The sequence below is a fragment of the Schistocerca serialis genome, chromosome 9 (assembly GCF_023864345.2).
Source record: "Schistocerca serialis cubense isolate TAMUIC-IGC-003099 chromosome 9, iqSchSeri2.2, whole genome shotgun sequence".
In the NCBI taxonomy this organism is placed as follows: domain Eukaryota; kingdom Metazoa; phylum Arthropoda; class Insecta; order Orthoptera; family Acrididae; genus Schistocerca; species Schistocerca serialis.
In genome coordinates, this window is record NC_064646.1 from 512,319,442 (window position 1) to 512,337,913 (window position 18,472).

Genomic DNA, 18,472 nt, shown 5'->3' on the forward strand with positions numbered 1-18,472 from the left:
ATTACTTATGATTCTCAAGCCCAGCAACTGTTTGCTGCCTCGCTTCGCCACAGCTGCCCTGTTCATGTCGAAGCCCATAGAACTTTGAATTCTTCCTGTGGCGTAATTTACACCAGGTTGCTCAACGGTCTAACAGAGGCCAAAATCCAATCTTACCTCTCTGATCAGGGTGTCATTGTCATCCATCGGAAAATGGAAAAGGTATATTCGTCCTTAGTGCCCACCCACACTCTTTTTGTCACCTTTGACAGAGTGGTGCTTCTGTCCAAGATCAAAGCAGGCTATGAAAATATCACAGTCCGGCTGTACATTCTGAACCCGATGCGCTATGTTTCAACCGTACTAGAATGTCTTGTCGACACCCAACCAAATGTGTCATCTGTGCTAGGGATGTGCACGAGGGCAATTGTCCGCCTCCTACTCCCCGCTGTATCAACTGCAATGGTGGCCATGCTACCGCCTCTCGGGGTTGTCCCATGTATCATGATGAGCGGGCTGTCCAAGAGATCTGGGTAAAGGAAAAAGTGCCTTACCGAGTTGCTCGCAAGTTACTGTCTAGTAGCAAACCTTGTGTTCTCCTGTCTGGTACCTATAGTTTTGTTCGTGTTACCCCTCGCTCTATGGATATGGCCACACAGACATGCAACCTCCAATTCAGCTCCAAGGTTGTGAAATCGCCCAGTGTCAAGGGGCAAAGCAACACCCGAGTCTTCCTCTAACCGGAAAGGCTTGAAGAAGTCCTCCAAAGGCAAATAGTCTTTTCTTTCACCAACTCAAAGATCTTCTTCAACAATGTCGCCACGTGATACCTTAGCCCGGCCGGCCTCCGTGTCGCTGGTGCACACTACCAACTGTTTTTCAGCACTGTACTCCACAGACCGACCACACAAGCAAGCCGATGCTTCTATGGAGCCCATGGAACAGGATCGTCCTGCCTCTGTGCCCTGTAGTAGCGACTCTTCACTGGCTGACACTTGGCACTCGCAGGAGTGACATCCCTACGTATCTTCCTCACCATGACTTCCTCCAGTGGAACTTTTTCGGCCATTGATCCCATGAAGAGGATTTACAGCTGCTTTTAGCATCGCAGCACCCCCTATTACTCTGCCTTCAGGAAACCAAATTGTGCCCTCATGACTGCTTTGAGCTTTCACATTTCGTACCGATCTGTTTTAACCTTCCCCTTGAGGTCGACATTCCATCTTATGGGGGTGTGATGCTGCTCACACGGGATGACATTCATAGTCAACCCATCTCCCGGACTACACATCTTGAAGCTGTTCAGTTTGCCGCCCCGCCCCCCCCTCCCCCTCCTACCCTGACTTTTCCACTCTATACCATTTATGTTCCTCCGTCATTCGCTGTCACCAGGGGAGACTCCATTCAGCTTATTAGGCAGCTACCTCCCCCATTTTTTCTACACAGTGACTTTAGTGTGCATCATTCCCTTTGGGGTTCTCCCAGGTCCTGTCAGAAAGGTGCCCTGTTATCTAACCTTATTAACACCATGCCGTCCGGCAACACCACTGTGGTGTCGTGCGTGAAATAGCAGTCGACAGCCGGCGATACCACAGTGGTGTTGTGTGCATAGTATCGTGCAGTGGCCAGTGACAGCATTTTAGTGTCTTTTGCATTCTGTTGGTGTTTTGTTTAGGTAACAATAAGTTACACATGTCAATAAGATTTTTAAGTACTTGTGCCATTTCATCATGGCAGACAAAAGAGATGATATGATTATTTATGATGAATGCGTGGACGTCTTGTCTGATGTTCTGGACGACTAGGCCGATTGGGAAGAAGACATTGGATATCAAAAAAATGAAAGTGAAGCAGAATTGTTGGAAGTTAGTGATATACACCCAAGAAGAATTCGGCAAACGCTATGGTTGCCAACTGATTCAGATGAATCAGACAAAGTAGACAGTGCGCCATGGTCAGACTTTGATTTACCAAGGACCAATAACAAATCTGAAGGATCTTTGGGTCCAAACATATTTCCCAAAGATACACAGAGCTTCAAGGATATAATAGAATTATATATTGAGAACAGTCTATTTGAATATATCAGCAACGAAAGCAAAATTGCAATAGAAGGAAACTGGATTAAAAAAGAAAAAAGAATGCCAAATTTGTCAATGTTACGGGACCCCAACTTAGAGAATGGTTTGGGCTTGCTATTCTTATGGGAACTGAAAAAAAAAAAAAGCTAGGATCAATGATTATTGGTCAACGAATCTGTGATAGATACATCGATATTTTGAAAAATGATGTACCGCAACCGATTCAGACAAATATTATCCTTTTTACGTTTTTCCGACAACAACAATAAACCAGATAATGCCGACTGGCTTTTAAAAGTGCAATTCATAATTGATTATGTTTCTAAGAAGTTTCAAGAAACTTTTTGATATAAGTCAAAACATCTCAGTTGATGAAGGAATGATACTGTGGCATGGACGGTTAAATTTTAAAGTTGACAATCCGTTGAAAATCATTAAATATGGCATACTCATTTGGATGCTGTGTCATTCTAGTACGGGATACATTTCCCCATTCAAGATATATTCCGGCACTGGATAGCCTGTAGCAAAAACAGTTATGGAACTGTTGGCACCTTCTTATGGAAAGTGGCATCACCTCTACATGAAGAATTATTATAACAGTGTAGAGCTTGCAGAGAAATTACTTGAAAAGAAAATTCGAGTTTGTGGTACGATATGGCAAAATAGAGGATTTCTGGAAAAATTAAAACATGCAAAAGTCAACGAGTTTGAAGCTTGTCATCAACGGAAAGGTGAAGTATTCGCACAGGTATGGAGAGCTTCGAAAACTAAAATGGTATGAATGATCACTACAATACATAATGCCACTTTGACTGACAATCAAAGAAAATGTAGAAAAATCAATTGCACAATAAAAAACCTGAAAGTGTATTAGACTATAACAAATGCATGAAAGGAGTGGATCAGGCAGACCAGTATTTGAGTTATTACCCCATAAACAGAAAAACTATAAAATGGTCAAAAAAGGTTTGCATGTACCTCTTTAATTGCGCATTATTCAGTGCATCCCATATGTGTCAATATTTCAATACAGAACACAAAGTCTCCGATCTCAAGTTTTTTGATTGAAAATGTGATTCGTGGATGAAAGACCATGTACCTGCTTATGAGCAAAATTTGGAGGTTGCCACTACATCGCGTACATCTCATCATGATCTGGTTGACAGACTTTCCGATCACATAAAGCAACACCAACTAATACTTATTTCCGAAACAAATAAACAAAAATGAAGAAACTGCCACGTATGTTCCAAAACCGAGAAAAGAACAACAACAAACTTTATGTGCAAGTCTTGTGGAGTTGCGTTACATCTTGGAGACTGTGCAGCTACGTATCATATGAAAGAGAAATACTAAGTACCAAAGACAATGCAAATAAACAAATATGTGAAACAAACAAATTTTGTATTTATTTACATCTGCATATTTTCGAAATTTCATGAGAGTAGGGGAACAGGGTTGAGAACTTATGAGAACTAGCAATGAGATTAGTAAAACTGAACAATTTATAATCTTCCAATAATGTCGAGAACAACCAGTGACAAGCCAAGTAATCAGAATTAGTGCTGGTGGTGCCAAGCGAATCAGTTTGTTTGAGATGTGCGGACGGTAAAGTGTTAATCAACTTAACCTCTTCTGCCTTAACACTATAGCACCCACTTTCCTTTCCGACTCCTTGTACACCTATTTTCATTTGGACCTATCCTTCTGCACTGCCCAGCTTGCCCATCATCTTGAGTGGTCCTTTCTTTCTGACACCTACTTGAGTGACCATTTCCCGTGCACTATCCGTTTGCTGACTCCTACCCCATCCACATGCATTCCCAAGTGGCAGCTTACTAAGGCTGACTGGCAGCTTTACTCCTCCCCAGTTGTGATGACCAGGTGAAATATTTCACAGACAGTATCCTTACTTCTACAGAACATTCCATTCCTCACACTTCCTCTTTACCACCCTGTGCCTCAGTCCCTTGGTGGACTGAGGCATGCCGTGACGCAATTTGTGTACGTAGACGTGCTCTCCACATTTTTAACCGTCATCCTACAATGGGAAACTGCATTCATTATAACCAGATGCGTGCAAATTGTCGTGGTGTTCTTCGGGTAGCAAAAGAGCTAAATGGATTTGATTCACTAGTTCTTTTAACAGTTCCACCCCTCTGTCTATTGTGTGGGCCAACCTCTGACAGCTCTCTGGAACTACGATCAGATTTCCCAGTTTCTGACCTGACAGTTGCAGACAATGTCATAGTGGACCATATTGCTATCTCCAACACCATTTTGCTGAAGTTTTGAGCTCTTGCCACTATCACCCTGCTTCCTTCATTGGCGCATAGGAGGCTTATGCGATACCCTTCTCTTCTCCAAATCTTGAGTGCTGCAATGCCACCTTTACTGTGAAGGAGCTAGATCATGCTCTCAGTTCATCCCAATCCTCTGCCCCAGGAGCAGACACCATCTGCATTCAGATGATGCAGCATTTTTCTCTTGCAGGCAAGAACCTTCTGCTTAACATGTACAACTGCATCTGGGCAGAAGGCACATTTCTTGGATGCTGGTGTGAAGCCACCGTCATACCCATACCTAAGCCAGGTAAGGACAAAAATCTTCCTTCTACCTACTGCCCCGTCTCTCTTACCAGCTGTGTTTACAAGGTGATTGAACACATGATTCGTGCCAGGCTGGTATGGCGGCTAGAGTCCCGCAATTTACTGATGAATGCACAGTGTGGATTTCGAGCGTGGTGTTCTGCAGTTGACCACCTAGTTACTTTGTCCACCCATGTCATGAATGATTTTCTGTGGAAATCTGTCTGTGGCCGTGTTTTTTGATTTGGAGAAGGCCTACGACACCTGCTGGAGAACTGGTATTGATTTGATTTGGACCGGGAAGCTAAAAATTGCTTTTGTCTAACTCGCCACTGCCTGCACCAAAACAGAGTTTATTGTGTGGTATCACTCCCTGTATATCTAGTAAAGCCAACCAATGCCGTTAAATAGTGCAAGGAGCCCCTTTCCCAGTTTTTTGTTAGACACAATTTCTTCAGGTCTAGTTGTCCTGAAGATTCTGTATCTCTTGCTCTCCAGTGACATGCGTTCAAAGATCAGGTGTGATGCAGTTTCTTCACCTTCAGCACAGATCCTACATTTAGGGTCTTCTTCCCTTATACCCATTGTATGTTGGTGTTTTTTGAAATTCCCATGCTGGTCATTAGTCCAGTCATGAGTTTAATCTTTTTTCTGTTCAATCCTAGGATTACTGAGCATAGGCATCATTAGCTTACCATGTTTTTGTTTATAGACCTTGGTCCATTATTCTATGTGCTGTTTCCTAAGCCAGTTTCGTAGTTCTAGTTAGATCATAGCCTTGGTGATTGTCAGGACAGGTTCTGGTCCAATAAATGGAGTCGTTGCCTCCATCCTGGGCAATTTGTCAGCTTGTTCATTGCCACAGACCCCTGTGTGACCAGGGACCCACACTAGGTTTACCCTATTGCTTCCTCCTAGCTCCACCAGAGAGCTCTGTGGCATTCTGCAACAATCTTAGATATCGTTTCAGGAGTTGCGACTGACTTCAGGGCTGCCTGGCTGTCTGAATAGATGTAGATGATATGGTCCTTGTAGTGCCTACACATCTCCTCCTCCACACATGCCCTGATTGCAGTAGTTTCAGCTTGGAATACTGAGGCCAGTTTTCGTAGAGAACCCCGTACACCCCTGCCCCAATGCCTTGGTCCGATTTCAACCCATCGGGGACCCAAACAGTGTCCCCTGTATGGTGTTGAACTCTTTTCTTTCTTACTGCTCCTGCCTCCAATTATTGTATTGTAAGGCTTGTTGCAGCAGGTGGGAGTTGTTATATAGTCGGCTGGCATTTCCCCAGCCATTCTTATGTTTACCTCACTTACTATCTTAGTATGTGATTCTGGATATCCCAGTGAGATCAAGTTTCTACCAATTTTTAGACTGTATGCCCCAGCTGCTGCCTCTATCTTGACCCAAAGGTGTAGTGGAGGCATGTCCAGCATGGTTTCCATCCCAGTAGTTGGTGTGCTGCTAATTCCGTCTATTATGGCTAAGCAGGCCAGTCTGCGCATCTTAGCAAGCTCCTTAACTGCAGCCTGCTGTTCTACCTTCTTCCACCACACTGCAGCCCCATAGGAAATCCTAGGTCTAACCACCGTGGTGTATATCCAGTGCATACCTATGGGGCTTAGCCCCCAGTTTTTACCACAAGCCCTTCTGGTACTCACTAGAGTACCTTTTGCCTTGGGGCAGATGCTCTTAATGTGAGGGGCCCATGTTAGTTTCTCATCTAAGGTTTCCCTTATATATTTCACTATCCCCTTCACAGGTAGAGTTTCATTGAAGAGCTTTAGATTCCAACTTGAGTGTTGGATATGCCTCTTCGTGAATGGCACCACAACAGTCTTCTTGGGATTAATCCTCAGAGCCTGTTTAATGCACCAGTCTTGCACAATGTCCAATGCACCTTGTGCCATATTTCTAACTGTGTCAGTAAATTTGCCAAGTATTACTAAGACAAGGTCATCTGCGTATCCTTGGCAAAAGTGTTTTCTGGAATTTAGTTCCTCAATGAGTTCGTTCACCACTAGATTCCACAATAAAGGGGACAGAACTCCTCCTTGTGGGCAACCTGTAGTGGCGTTAATTACCACATTTTCATTCATCATGGTAGCCTCTACCTTCCTTCTACTAAGCATGGCTCTGGTACACCATGGAATCGTAGGTCGCATTACTGAAGGGCCCCTCGATGTCCATCAAGATGCAGAGGGCTATTTCTTGAAAATGAAGTGCTTTCTCCACCCTCCCAACGAGTTGATGGAGAGCTGTCTCACACGATTTACCTGGTTGATATACGTGTTGGTTTGAATGTAGAGGGGCCCTAATTAGCTTCCTCTCCCCAGTGAATACATTAACCAGTTTTTTCAATGTTTTGAGAATGGGGGAGGCAGACAGACTGATTGGTCTCACATCCTTGGCCTTGGTATGATCAGTTCTCCCTGGCTTTGGAATGAAGACAACCTTCACTGCCCTCCAAGCATTGGGAAATGATTCCTACTGCTAGGCTAACCCTAAATAACCTGCATAAGATTCTTATGAGATTCTCTCCTGCCTGTTGCAGGAGAGCTGGATCGATTCCATCTGGGCCAGGTGACTTGAGCGGTTGGAATGTTCCCACTGCCCATTGGATTTTATTGAAGTTCACACACTCCTTGGCTGATTGCCAGTCCTCTCTTCAAGTGCATGAGAACCATTGTCTCTCCGGGATCACATTCTGGTCTGTGTTGTCTGGCAGAGCATATTGAGGAAAGTGCGTTTTGAGGAGCAGTTCCAACATCTCGTGTGCTGTCTTTGTATATTACCTATTCTCCTTTGTCAGCGTACCTCCTGGATTGGTTGGTACTCTAGTGAGGATTCTGTGAAGTCTGGCTTGAGCAGCTCTCCACTTCCTCACAGAATGCCTTCCAGGATGCCTCCTTTGCTTGTCTAATTGCAAGGTTGTAGTTGACAAGGGTCTCACAATATTTTGCCCATTGTCCTTTGTCTCGCAAGGTTAAGCAGTCTTCGTACCTGTTTTCTTTGCATTTCCAAGTTGTTATTCCACCAAGGCACACTCCTATTTGTGCACTTCTTGGTTATTGTGCAGTTGTCCTGATATGAGGTCACCATGGCAGAGGTAACAGGCTTTGCTACTTCCTCAAACTCTACTTGATTTCTTATCGAGGTTTTAATTTCCGATAAGCTAAAGTCAAGGTCCCTCCAATGTGTCTCCCAGTCTTTTTTGGGTCATGGTCTGTCTAATTCCCATTTCAACTTTGAATTTAATGTACATGTGGTCCGATGAGGATGTCTCTAATGCCACACGCCTTTGTTTGACATAGCTGCCCATTCTCATGGAACCAAAAGTTATGTCAGTTACTTCTTCCCTTCTGGTATCCTGAATGTAGGTTCATTGCCCCTATTCAGTACCTCCAAGTCGTTAGCTAAGAGAAATTCAAGAAGGTACTCACCTATACTGTTGGTGTCCTTGCTGCCAGACACTAGGTTGTGGGCAGCAGCGTCACATCCAACCAACAATTGGTTGCTGTGCTGATGGCAAACGTAATACCTTTCTCACATTGCTGCATTCTGATGGTCACTAAGTCTCTGGAGCAGAAATCCATCATTGGCATGAAAGAAATTCCATTTCTTACATAGATGCTTGTTCTGGAGTTTCTTAGATTCCTAGCATAAATCGGCTTACCCTCAGATTAATCTGCAGCACCTCCAGTCTTTGTCTTGCTGCCATCATTCCCTTTGAGTTCTTGGATAACACTGACGGTGACCTACGAGAACCCTAGAAACAATCTCAGGTCTTGCTCTCGCATCGCCTTCAGGGACTTCTCTCTGACCTCCACCACCAGGGATTGTCCTTCCGGTACAGTCTTCTGGTCGATTACTCTCCAGTCCTCTGTCAAGACTTTAGGTTTCTGGATTACTATTTTCTCGAATTGAGTCTTAGGAGAGACATCCTTAAAGATCTTTGGTACCTTTGCGGTATTAAGAAGCTCTGCTGCTGTTTTGACCAGCAGCTTTACATCTTCCCACGGGGATATAATGGGCACCTTGTCCTTAAGCCATGCCACTGTGTGCACCCCCTTACAGACAAAAATAAGGGCACCACAGTCTCGATAGATGCTCTTGAAGTTGGATCCTGGACCAGCGTCCACCCTCCCCCCTTTCCCTATCTTTCCAAGAGGGCCATCTGTACATGTCCCTCCTCTTGGAAGGTGATGGCTACCAGTGGATAGCCTTCCAGGATAACTGCCATCTTAAAAACAGAGACTGCAGTACTGTAGATCTGTTTCCCTATTTCTTGCCTCAATTTTTCTGGGTTCACTTATCCAGGGAGGAGGGGGTCTTAGATTCCTCCCATATCTTCTTGCTGGCTGTCTTTGACGTTGTGGGGGTCTGCATATCCCCTTTAACTTGAGACAGTTTTTTCTTGGGGTTCTTGGGCTCAAGCCCTTTTAATTCCCCCCCACATGTGTTTGGGAAACCATTGTGTCCCCTCCTTTTGTCTCTAGTTTCCTAAGGAATTTCCTCATCTGGGCTCCAGACAAGGCTTTAATCTTGATCTGGTCTAACTTCTCAGTTACAGTTCCCACTTTTGGCTCAGGTCTAGACCCTCATTCAGTAGTGGAAATGCATTCCATTGGTCCTCACCCCGACGTTTGGGTGTCCGAGGTCTCAGTTTGCCCCTCAGTTTGTTTTAATTTATTGTCTTTTGTTGTGTCCATCTTGGTCGCACGAGAGTTGGGGATCTACGTGGTCCACACCACGAATACCCCGTGTGGTGTAAGGCTACTTGCTCAGGGAGGTCGCCCGGTATCCCTGAGGCTTTGTTTGTGACACATCGTTCCGTGTGCCACGAATCCCTCAACATGGATCGCATCAGACCTTAGGTTGGGAAAGGGAATTGGGTAAGGACTAGGAGTGGATAAGGAAGATAGGATGTTGTGGGACACTTTTAGCCTGATCCATTAACTAAGGCCTTTCCAGCAGTAGGGCCTCTACCTTCGGCATAGCCCTCAGCTCTGTTTATCACCTTCAGTTTCACGACCTTTACATGGGACTTAGCGATAGTACCTTTGTATACACTGATGACTCAGACTGACCGTGGGGTCGGGTGTGCCATCGTCATTGGCACCCGTGGCTACTGCTGAGGCTGCAGTCCTCGTACCGCAACCCGCGAGTTCTTGTATTCCCTCCGGTGTTGCCGTCTGTCAGGAGGTGGTGCCCCCGTAGCATCGCAATTGGTCCTCGCTTCATGGGAGTGAACTCTGGGTTATTAAGCCTGTCCCAGCGACTTGGACGACTTCCTCTCGGCCCTCCCGCCGGTAGGAGATCATTTTAGCTACGCTGCGTGTTGGGCACTGCCTTTTTAGCCATCTTCATTTGATAATTGGCCCTACACAACCACTTTGACACATTGCGCCCAAGTTTTAACTGACCGCCACTTCCTGATGTAATGCCTATTTTTTAACTATTTCAGTTCCTGCTTGGGTTTGCCGTCTGAGTTATCAGCCGTTTTAATAAATTATGTGCAGGCTGTTGACCGTGTTTTACTTTTTATCGATGAAAGCAGTATGGTGAAGGCCATTTAATTTTTAGTTTTGGACCTCCGTTCCTGTATGGTGTTTTTCAGCCTTTTCTTCACATGCCAGTTTTTGCTTTCTTCTCTTATTTCAATCAGGACTGATGTGTAGTTGTTTTTTAGTTCCTCTCTGCCTTCATGTTCTATAGTTTTGACTTGGGTGCGTATGACCCCAGTTGTTTTTTGCGCCCTAAAGCACAACAAAACCAAAACCCGTACCCAGTCTCTGTGCTGAAGCCCGGGGAATCACCACTTACTACCCGGCAGCAGCTCCTCATTTTGTGTCAGGCATGCAAGTTCCTTGCTGCTCTAAATTCACCAGCCTAGCAAAGTGTTTTTCGTCCATCTCTGGAACACATTTTCTCTCATCATTCATGAGCAACAGGGCCATTTTGGATCTGTGCACAGCATTTGCTGGAATCATTTGGTGTGGAGGTAGCACAACCCCAAATCCAAGGTTTTAACCCTGGTTACTGCGGAGGCCCAGTATCATTTTAGATTTAGTGCAGTACACATATTTTTAACACATTATTTTATGACATTTCAACTGAGCACCATAACTATGTAGCTGTATTTACGGGTGCTTCTAAACAATGGAGCTTTCGCAGTTGCTCTGTTGCATTTCCTGATTGTGTCCTCAATATGTGACAGCAGAGCAGGTGCAGCGTGTTTAACAGTGCTAAATGTTTTCTCTGTCACAACATCCTGAGTGCCCTTCACACTCTACAATGATGTACCCAGCAGATAAAGTAGTCCAGAATATCCAGGACAAGGTCCTCAACCTACAAAGACTGTGGAAGGAGGTTCTTGCTGCTGGGTACCAGGATGGATGGATATTGCATGGAATGAAAGGTTTACTGTGGCAGCTAAGCAGATGTGTGTTGTGATCTTCAGATACTCCAGTGTGCCATCCTCCTACATGCTATCACTTCTTTGTTAAGGTACAGACTTGTGCATGATGGAAGAGATTGGAAATGATAGACATTAAGTTGTGTCTAATAAATTCCACTAAGCGACCATGGCCTACCTCCTTCCAGCCGTACGGGCGAGATGAGCAGGCCTATGACCCATGGCGTGTTGCTCTGGTGAGAGGACACTCCAACGAACAGTGCTTGTGGTGTACAGACTAATAGCATACCACATTTTACTAGACTGTTTTGTTTTCGGACCATAGGGCGGCAGCTCTTTTGCCGACAGGCTTCCCTCTTATTTTAATTGACAATGAAACAAATGTGAAATGACTTTTAAGGTTTTGTGAACTGACAGATTCACTCCCTAAAATTTTAGGATGCCATTTTTAATGTTTTAGGGTGGCCAGCTTATCCCTGTTTCTTGTAAGTTATAGGTTTACGTCATCTGAACAATTGTGACCCCCCCCCCCCCCCCCCCCACACACACACAAATAAAACTAAGGTTTTGAGGGTACATGACAAACAAGTACAAAAATAAAAGCAACAGAATGTCAAATTGAGCATTTTGCACAACACAAATATTTAGGGAGCATACTAACTAATGATGGGATGGGTGAAAGAGCTGCAATGGCAAAGCAAGCTTTCCATAAGAAGAAATGCTTATTATGCAGCAAATTGGGGTTGGGGTTAAGGGAAAGGTTAGTTAAATAGTTTATGTGGAATGTTTTTCTGTACGGCCGTGAAAGCTGGATGTTGAATTAGACAGAGAGAGCCAGAATTGAAGCATTCGCAATGTTGGGTTGTAGGGCAATGGAGAAAATAAAATGGATGTTGGATAAAGTTAAGGACTGCAAAGGATAAAGGAATAAAGAACTCTACTAACCTTGAATAAGTAAAGGAGCGCTGACTGTCTAAGATGTATATTGTGAAGAAACGGAGTTCTAACAACAGCTATCGAAGGTAGAGTGGAAGGCAGGAGAAAATAGGAAGGATGGCATAAATGGTGGGTTAAGTAAAAATGGGGAAAGGTGTCTGGGAGCTGGAAATAGTTACAGCACCATTTGGTGGTGGTGGTGGTGGTGGTGGTGGTGGTGCAGACTCATAACAAAATTCTGCAAACTAATGATGAGAGGTGGTGTCATGGGGAACCCTGTAACTCCTACCTGCAGTGAGAATATTTCTGATTGCCACATTGTCCTCAGGCTTGGAGAAAACATGCCTGAGGCTGCTGACAAAGACAGTTCCTCTATAGGCCTGCAGAAGCCCTTGCTTGTCACAATGACTACAGTAGTATATTGCACCACTATCACTATCATTCTGAATAAAATTGCTCTCCAGATTGAAATTGGGATCAGTCACTCATCCGACAATCTACCCCGGCAAGTATAAGCTCTGATATGATGCACTGTTTTAACTTGTCACATATTATGGACACAACATGTACTCTGTGTAGAGTAACAGAATTTAAGCTCAGCAGTATGTTTCTATTTAGTATCACTATGTTCATTTTTAATCTTTATTGGTTTATAGACATGTTTCAAGAATATTTCTGGTTGCTTGCATGCTCTCTCCCCCTCCTTTGCCTGTTCGAAATTGTGCACAGACATTATATTTCTGACACTACTGATCCAAATTATGTAATTAAGGTTTTAATTTAGGGATGTGTTGTATATCTTTGTAAGTAGGCTAAACGTGGCGAACCTACACTGCACCGCACTTTTCAATATCCTTCTTCCACCTAAGCTCCACTAGCCCAAAAAAAGATAAAGAGTGCCCACCTGGACCTTATTGACTCCTGTAAGTAATTGAATTTTGTTCACTGGCATCCCCCTCCCCCCTCCCCCCAACAACTCACTCACTCTACAAACTGAAAAGTCAGTATCAGTAATAAAGTCTATCTGATACCTGAATAATGTATGTACTTACATTAAGACCAATTGTAACTAACAGACACTGTTCTGCTGAGGAGATATGTGAATGTTTGGAAGTGCTTAAAAATCGCTATTTTAGCAACTTGAGGTGATGTAAAACATTTTAGTGAATACCAAGTACTAAACGAACCATTCCTTGATTGTTATCTTGATTGATCTGTTACATAGGTTCCCTAATGAAGGGCCAGAAAAGGAATATGACATCGCTCTGACCAACCTGTGGAATAGAGAGAAAGTGCAAAACCCACCTGAGAAGAATCATTCTCTGAATAGAACAATCATTTACTTCTCTGATCCAGAAGAGGCAGGTGATGTCGTCCAGCAGACAGTGATGGTTAAGAAGGCTAATGTTACTCTTTTTCAGGCTCACTGGACATCAGGTATTTTTCTTACAGAAATGACAATCTCGATTTATATCAAACGTATGTTCTTGTAATATTAAATTTCTTTTTTAGAAAAATTTGCCCCAGCTTCTTACCCTGTGAAGAATACACTCATAATTACTGGCATACCATCAGTTGTCATGCACAACATAGAAAATGATATTCGTGCTTTATTTCAAAAATATGTGGGAGATAACATTGTCAATGTTTGGATGTACCCCAACAATGGGACATCTGTCATAGAGCTGGGTACTGAGAAAGCGGCTACAGCAATGATGGAGGTATTATCACAAATAATTAATTTAGTTTTTATATGAGAATGCCATTTAAACTGAAAGAAAAACATAGGATATAGTGATAGAGTCAGCACAATTTCACATCTAACTGTTTTCTTTCACGTAGCTATCGAGTGGCACCCTGTATTTGGAGGAAATGAAAATAACGGTCAGTAATGCGTACATAATAATGGAGCTGCCTTTTGCTAATACGGAGAGTTTGGCACCATCAAGATTCGAGGACAAAGAGGTTGAGACTAAATCTATTTTTCAGACTTTTTCAGCAGCAAAATACAATGTGAAACCACATTCACATTTCACAACTTCAGTTTTCTATTCTGCTTCTAGGAATTGCGGTATTCCCTGCGTTCTCTCGAGAAATTTGCCCCGTGGGTTCGCCACGTGTATGTGGTGACAAACGGCCAGATACCTCACTGGTTAAACCTGGACAACCCACGTCTTACTGTGGTCCCTCACAACAAAATATTTCCCGACATGTCTCATTTGCCGACATTCAGTAGTCCGGCAATAGAAACTCACTTGCATAGGTACTTCTACATTGTGTTTTATATTTATGTCATAACAATGCAATTTCACAAATAATTTGTGTTACTCTTAGCCATAGATGCAAAAGGCAGTAGAATGAAAATGATAAAGTATGATTTGTTTCTGAAACATCGTGTCCAACCAAGAACTCAACTCCTTGTCAATATGACGCACAGTTGACAGTTATGTCATATCAGTTTGTCTTAGTATCCATAGAAGTGATCCTGCCAATAGTACATTTAAGTATCATTTTGAAGATACGTATATTATGAGGGCTAGCTAGAAAGTAACAGACACTTTGATCTGTTGTGGCTATGGGTGGGAGCCACCATTTTAGTGCCATAACTAGGGCCCGGATTTCAGTTACCTAAAAAACAGTGAAATATGCAAGCATTTATGACCTAAAACTTACATAAATATGACCTTAAAAATAAAATATGACTCAATAGAAGTTTATTTAAAGCATTCTTGTTTGTTTATTTAATTTTTTATTCACCATAAAGTAATACAAAATTTGTTCCATAAAAACACGGGAGAACTGCCGGATATCAGTAACGTCCTGCCACGATATTTCGGCGCAGAGTCTTCTGGCCATCACGCTGAGCAGCGCACGCGCAATGTCACCACAGAAGGCTTTAAATAGCGGAGCTCAGCTCGTACTCGCCAGTACTACTACAGTGGCACTCACCTGAAGATGGCCAGAAGACTCTGTGCCGAAATATCGTGGCAGGACGTTACTGATATCCGGCAGTTCTCTCGTGTTTTTATGGAACAATCAGTATGCCGGGAAAGCTTTAAACATCACATCAGTACAAAATTCACTTCTCAAAATATTGTAAGTATAGTTCTTTCTTTCTGTAGGGTTTGTGGCTAATTTGCACTTATTTTTTGAATGTCTGAATGTTCTATTTTCTAAATACAAATTACAGTGAAAAGGTCATTTATTGAAACAGTAAAACAATGTTTTTATTTCTACATAGTATTTAAAGCATTTAACATTATTTAACACCGTATATCAATCTTCAGTATCTGCAAAGTTGCACTGGATCACAAGGTGCATTTTCAGGTTTTCCATTGTCAAAGATATACGGTTGTCACTGAGGATAGTTTTGTACCTGGAAAAGCTCCTTTCCACTTCACAAGACATCACTGGAGCGTATTTGAAGGCAGCCAGGTCACTGGAGTTCAGCTTTGTTTCCGTATATTCAAATGTTGTGGCATTCCTTGAAAGACTGTCACTAATTTGCGCAATGTACAATATCCAGGATTCCGGTGGAGAACGCTTTGCTATTTGGTTTTCACTTTGTCAGCCACATGACCACGAGCTCGACCCAACTCACTCTGCACGTGTTGCACAATACTCAGCGCCTCACATAGCTGAGTGCCAACAGCTTCCAGTCATTTGATGGCTTTTGATATCACTGAAAAATTGGCGTTGATATATGCCAAGTTTCGAGACAATGTATCTGTAAAAACTTCTTTCACAATTTTGATAGCACTTGATTCATCACTATCAAGCTCACAGAAGATTCTTTATTTGGGTGTAGTTGGTGCAGTAATACTCAGCAGTATTAAGCCAAGAACCCCATTGTGTAAGAACAGGTTTAGGTGGGAGGGGCATTGAAGGTGCTTGTTCCTTGAATTTCTGCACCTGTAGCGGAGCCTTCACGTAAGATTTTCTTGCCACAGGAAATTAATTTGTCCACGTCAGGGTAATTTGATAGCACCTCTTCGGCAACTCTGTGCAATGCATGTGCAAGGCAAGTGGTGTACACCATGCTGGCGTAGAGAATCTGAAGCCCTTCGGCTGCTTTAGCCATATATGAAGCACCATCTGTTACAAGCAGCAAAACATTCTCTCTTTTCACGCCATCCGACCACAGTAGCTTCAGAGAGTTGTCAAACAAAATAGCAATCGTCGAATTGTTTACTCTATCGAGAGCTTCACACGTTAGTATGAACATATCTCCAGGGCCATTAACTTTTAGAACACCAACAACAACATTTGCAATACATCACCCACTAATATCCGTAGTTTCATCTATCAACAGCCAGATCTTTTGCTCAGCAATAGTAATTTGTATTTTGTTGAGCACATCATTGTAGCATATGGATAAATAGTTCATTCATCTGGAACTGGATGTGTTGTGTACTTCTCCAAGAACCATCTGCAGCATGGATTCTTCATCTTTTCCTATGGGATGTTGCAGGACACCATCATTTCACACAAATCCTTGCAGAATGATTGCACGGTTGACGATTGACCTGTCTGTTCAAATAACAGCATTTGCCTGCTGTTATTTTCAGCACTTCGTTTCACATAGCTGCTGTGTTTAGCGGTATTACAGTGTTGTTACACATTAAAGCACTTTTCTGCACTAACTTCAACTTCACAAAGTTTAAAAAATAATATTTTCCCACAAATACTAAAGAACTCCTCTCCAAATTCTTGAACATATCCTCGCAACTTCACTCTGTCGGAGCACTTTGTGTTAGGTGTGATGAACAAGGCAAAGGCTGTATTCAAACTGGTTACTGAGAACACCTGTGTGACTGTGATGATTATTATGGCAGAAGCCGCCTTTGTTGGCTCTGAGAGCGTATTGTCGACTCTGCGCAACAATGTTTTATGTTCATGAAATGACTGTTGTGGTACGCCGATTTTCTGCTATAGTCCTGAGAAATAAAGCTGTGTACTAATTTATCTGTTTATCTTTCATAATAGCACATTAAATATTGTCTCGTGAGCAACATTTTCATTTTCTTATTCCTGTGTCCTGTAAGATACGAGAAAAACGGTATATGCATTTTTGGCAAAAGTTGACAGAAATATGACCTATTACTAAAATTTGTTGAAATATGACATTATATGCACAATCAAAATACATCTTTCGATACTAAAATGCCTAGATTTGTGTATAAATTGTTCTAAAATTCACCCTATAGTTCAGAAAAATATATGACTTGTCATTAAAATCCAGGCCCTAGCCTTAATGTTCCTACACTCAGTAGGCATCCAGTTGTAGCATGTGGTCTGGCTCTCTTCTGCTTTGCTTTATACGATGTGTTAAAATGTGTGCTGCGATAGAAAATCCCATCACTTGTGAGGTGCGTTCTGTGATTAGGTTTTTCTTGGCAAAAAACTACGAATCGGTAGAAATTTATTGCAACCTTTGTTATGTGTACCGAAAAGGAATAATGAGTGAAAACCAAGTAACACAACAGTGCATTGATTTAAAAAATGGCAGTACCAATATTCATAATGAAGACCAGTGTGGTAATCTTGGACTTCTGACTGAGTAACTGATGATAAAAATCAATGATGAAATTCGTGAAAATCGTCTTTTCACGATTATGGAACTTTCACAACATTTTCCCCAAATTTCAGTATTTCAGTGTTTGGCGCATGAAATTGTAGTGCATAAGCTTGGTTAGCGCAAGTTTTATGCTAGGTAGGATTCAAAATCTTAACAGAACACTACGAAAACAGAGACTGGCTGAAGCACAGACCTTCCTCAAAGATAACAAGAAAAACTGTAACAGAGTTATCAATTGTGTTGTAGCAGGGAACAAGATTTGGGTGAAGCATGGCAATTGTGAAACAGAATGACTGTCAATGGAATCGGCACACACAAATTCTTCCAAGGAAGTGTTTCCAAATGCTAACAGCAAGAAAGACCATAGCTACTGTGTTTTGGGACTGTAAGGGAGTGATTCTCCATTGATTTTCTTGAACGTGGCTCAATAACTAACGCAGAGAGGTATTGTCAAACACTGTGCAACACGAAACAAGCATCAGGGAAAACTTACCACAGAAGTTTTGTAGTTCTTTCAAGACAATGCACGTCCGTAAATGGCCAGTTATTCCCATGGGGTCCTATGGGGATTTGGATGGGATTTGGCACCGATCGATTACTGCCTCTTCTCAGCAATGAAGACTTGGCTCGCTACAATACACTGCTTTGACACTTGACACCAAACTGCATGTCGGTATAAAACAGTGGTTGCAATTGCAGGTGGCTGATTTCTACAGAGATGGTATTGAAAAATTTGTCAGATAGTGCCATAAGTGCATCAGTTTGAATGGTGATTATATAGAAAAGTAGGTTAAGAGTGTACCTTTGAAATGTACACAATAAAATTTGGTTTTTCCATATTTTTAATTGTTTATTTCAAAACATCTGTTTTTTTTTTCTGGATAAT

General features: G+C 42.5%; 1 protein-coding gene across 2 annotated transcripts in view; it reads left to right on the forward strand.

Annotated features, from left to right (window-relative positions):
* LOC126419843 (N-acetylglucosamine-1-phosphotransferase subunits alpha/beta) overlaps positions 1 to 18,472 on the forward strand; it is a 131,783-nt gene that overhangs the window by 38,419 nt on the left and 74,892 nt on the right. For both annotated transcript variants that reach the window (XR_007576007.1, XM_050087093.1), the window contains exons 3-6: positions 13,234 to 13,445; positions 13,521 to 13,729; positions 13,851 to 13,973; positions 14,072 to 14,271. Coding sequence is in view for 1 of the 2 variants with exons in the window: in XM_050087093.1 (XP_049943050.1) it covers positions 13,234 to 13,445; positions 13,521 to 13,729; positions 13,851 to 13,973; positions 14,072 to 14,271 (744 nt within the window). In the remaining variant the exon portion in view is untranslated. The remainder of the gene's footprint in view (positions 1 to 13,233; positions 13,446 to 13,520; positions 13,730 to 13,850; positions 13,974 to 14,071; positions 14,272 to 18,472) is intronic.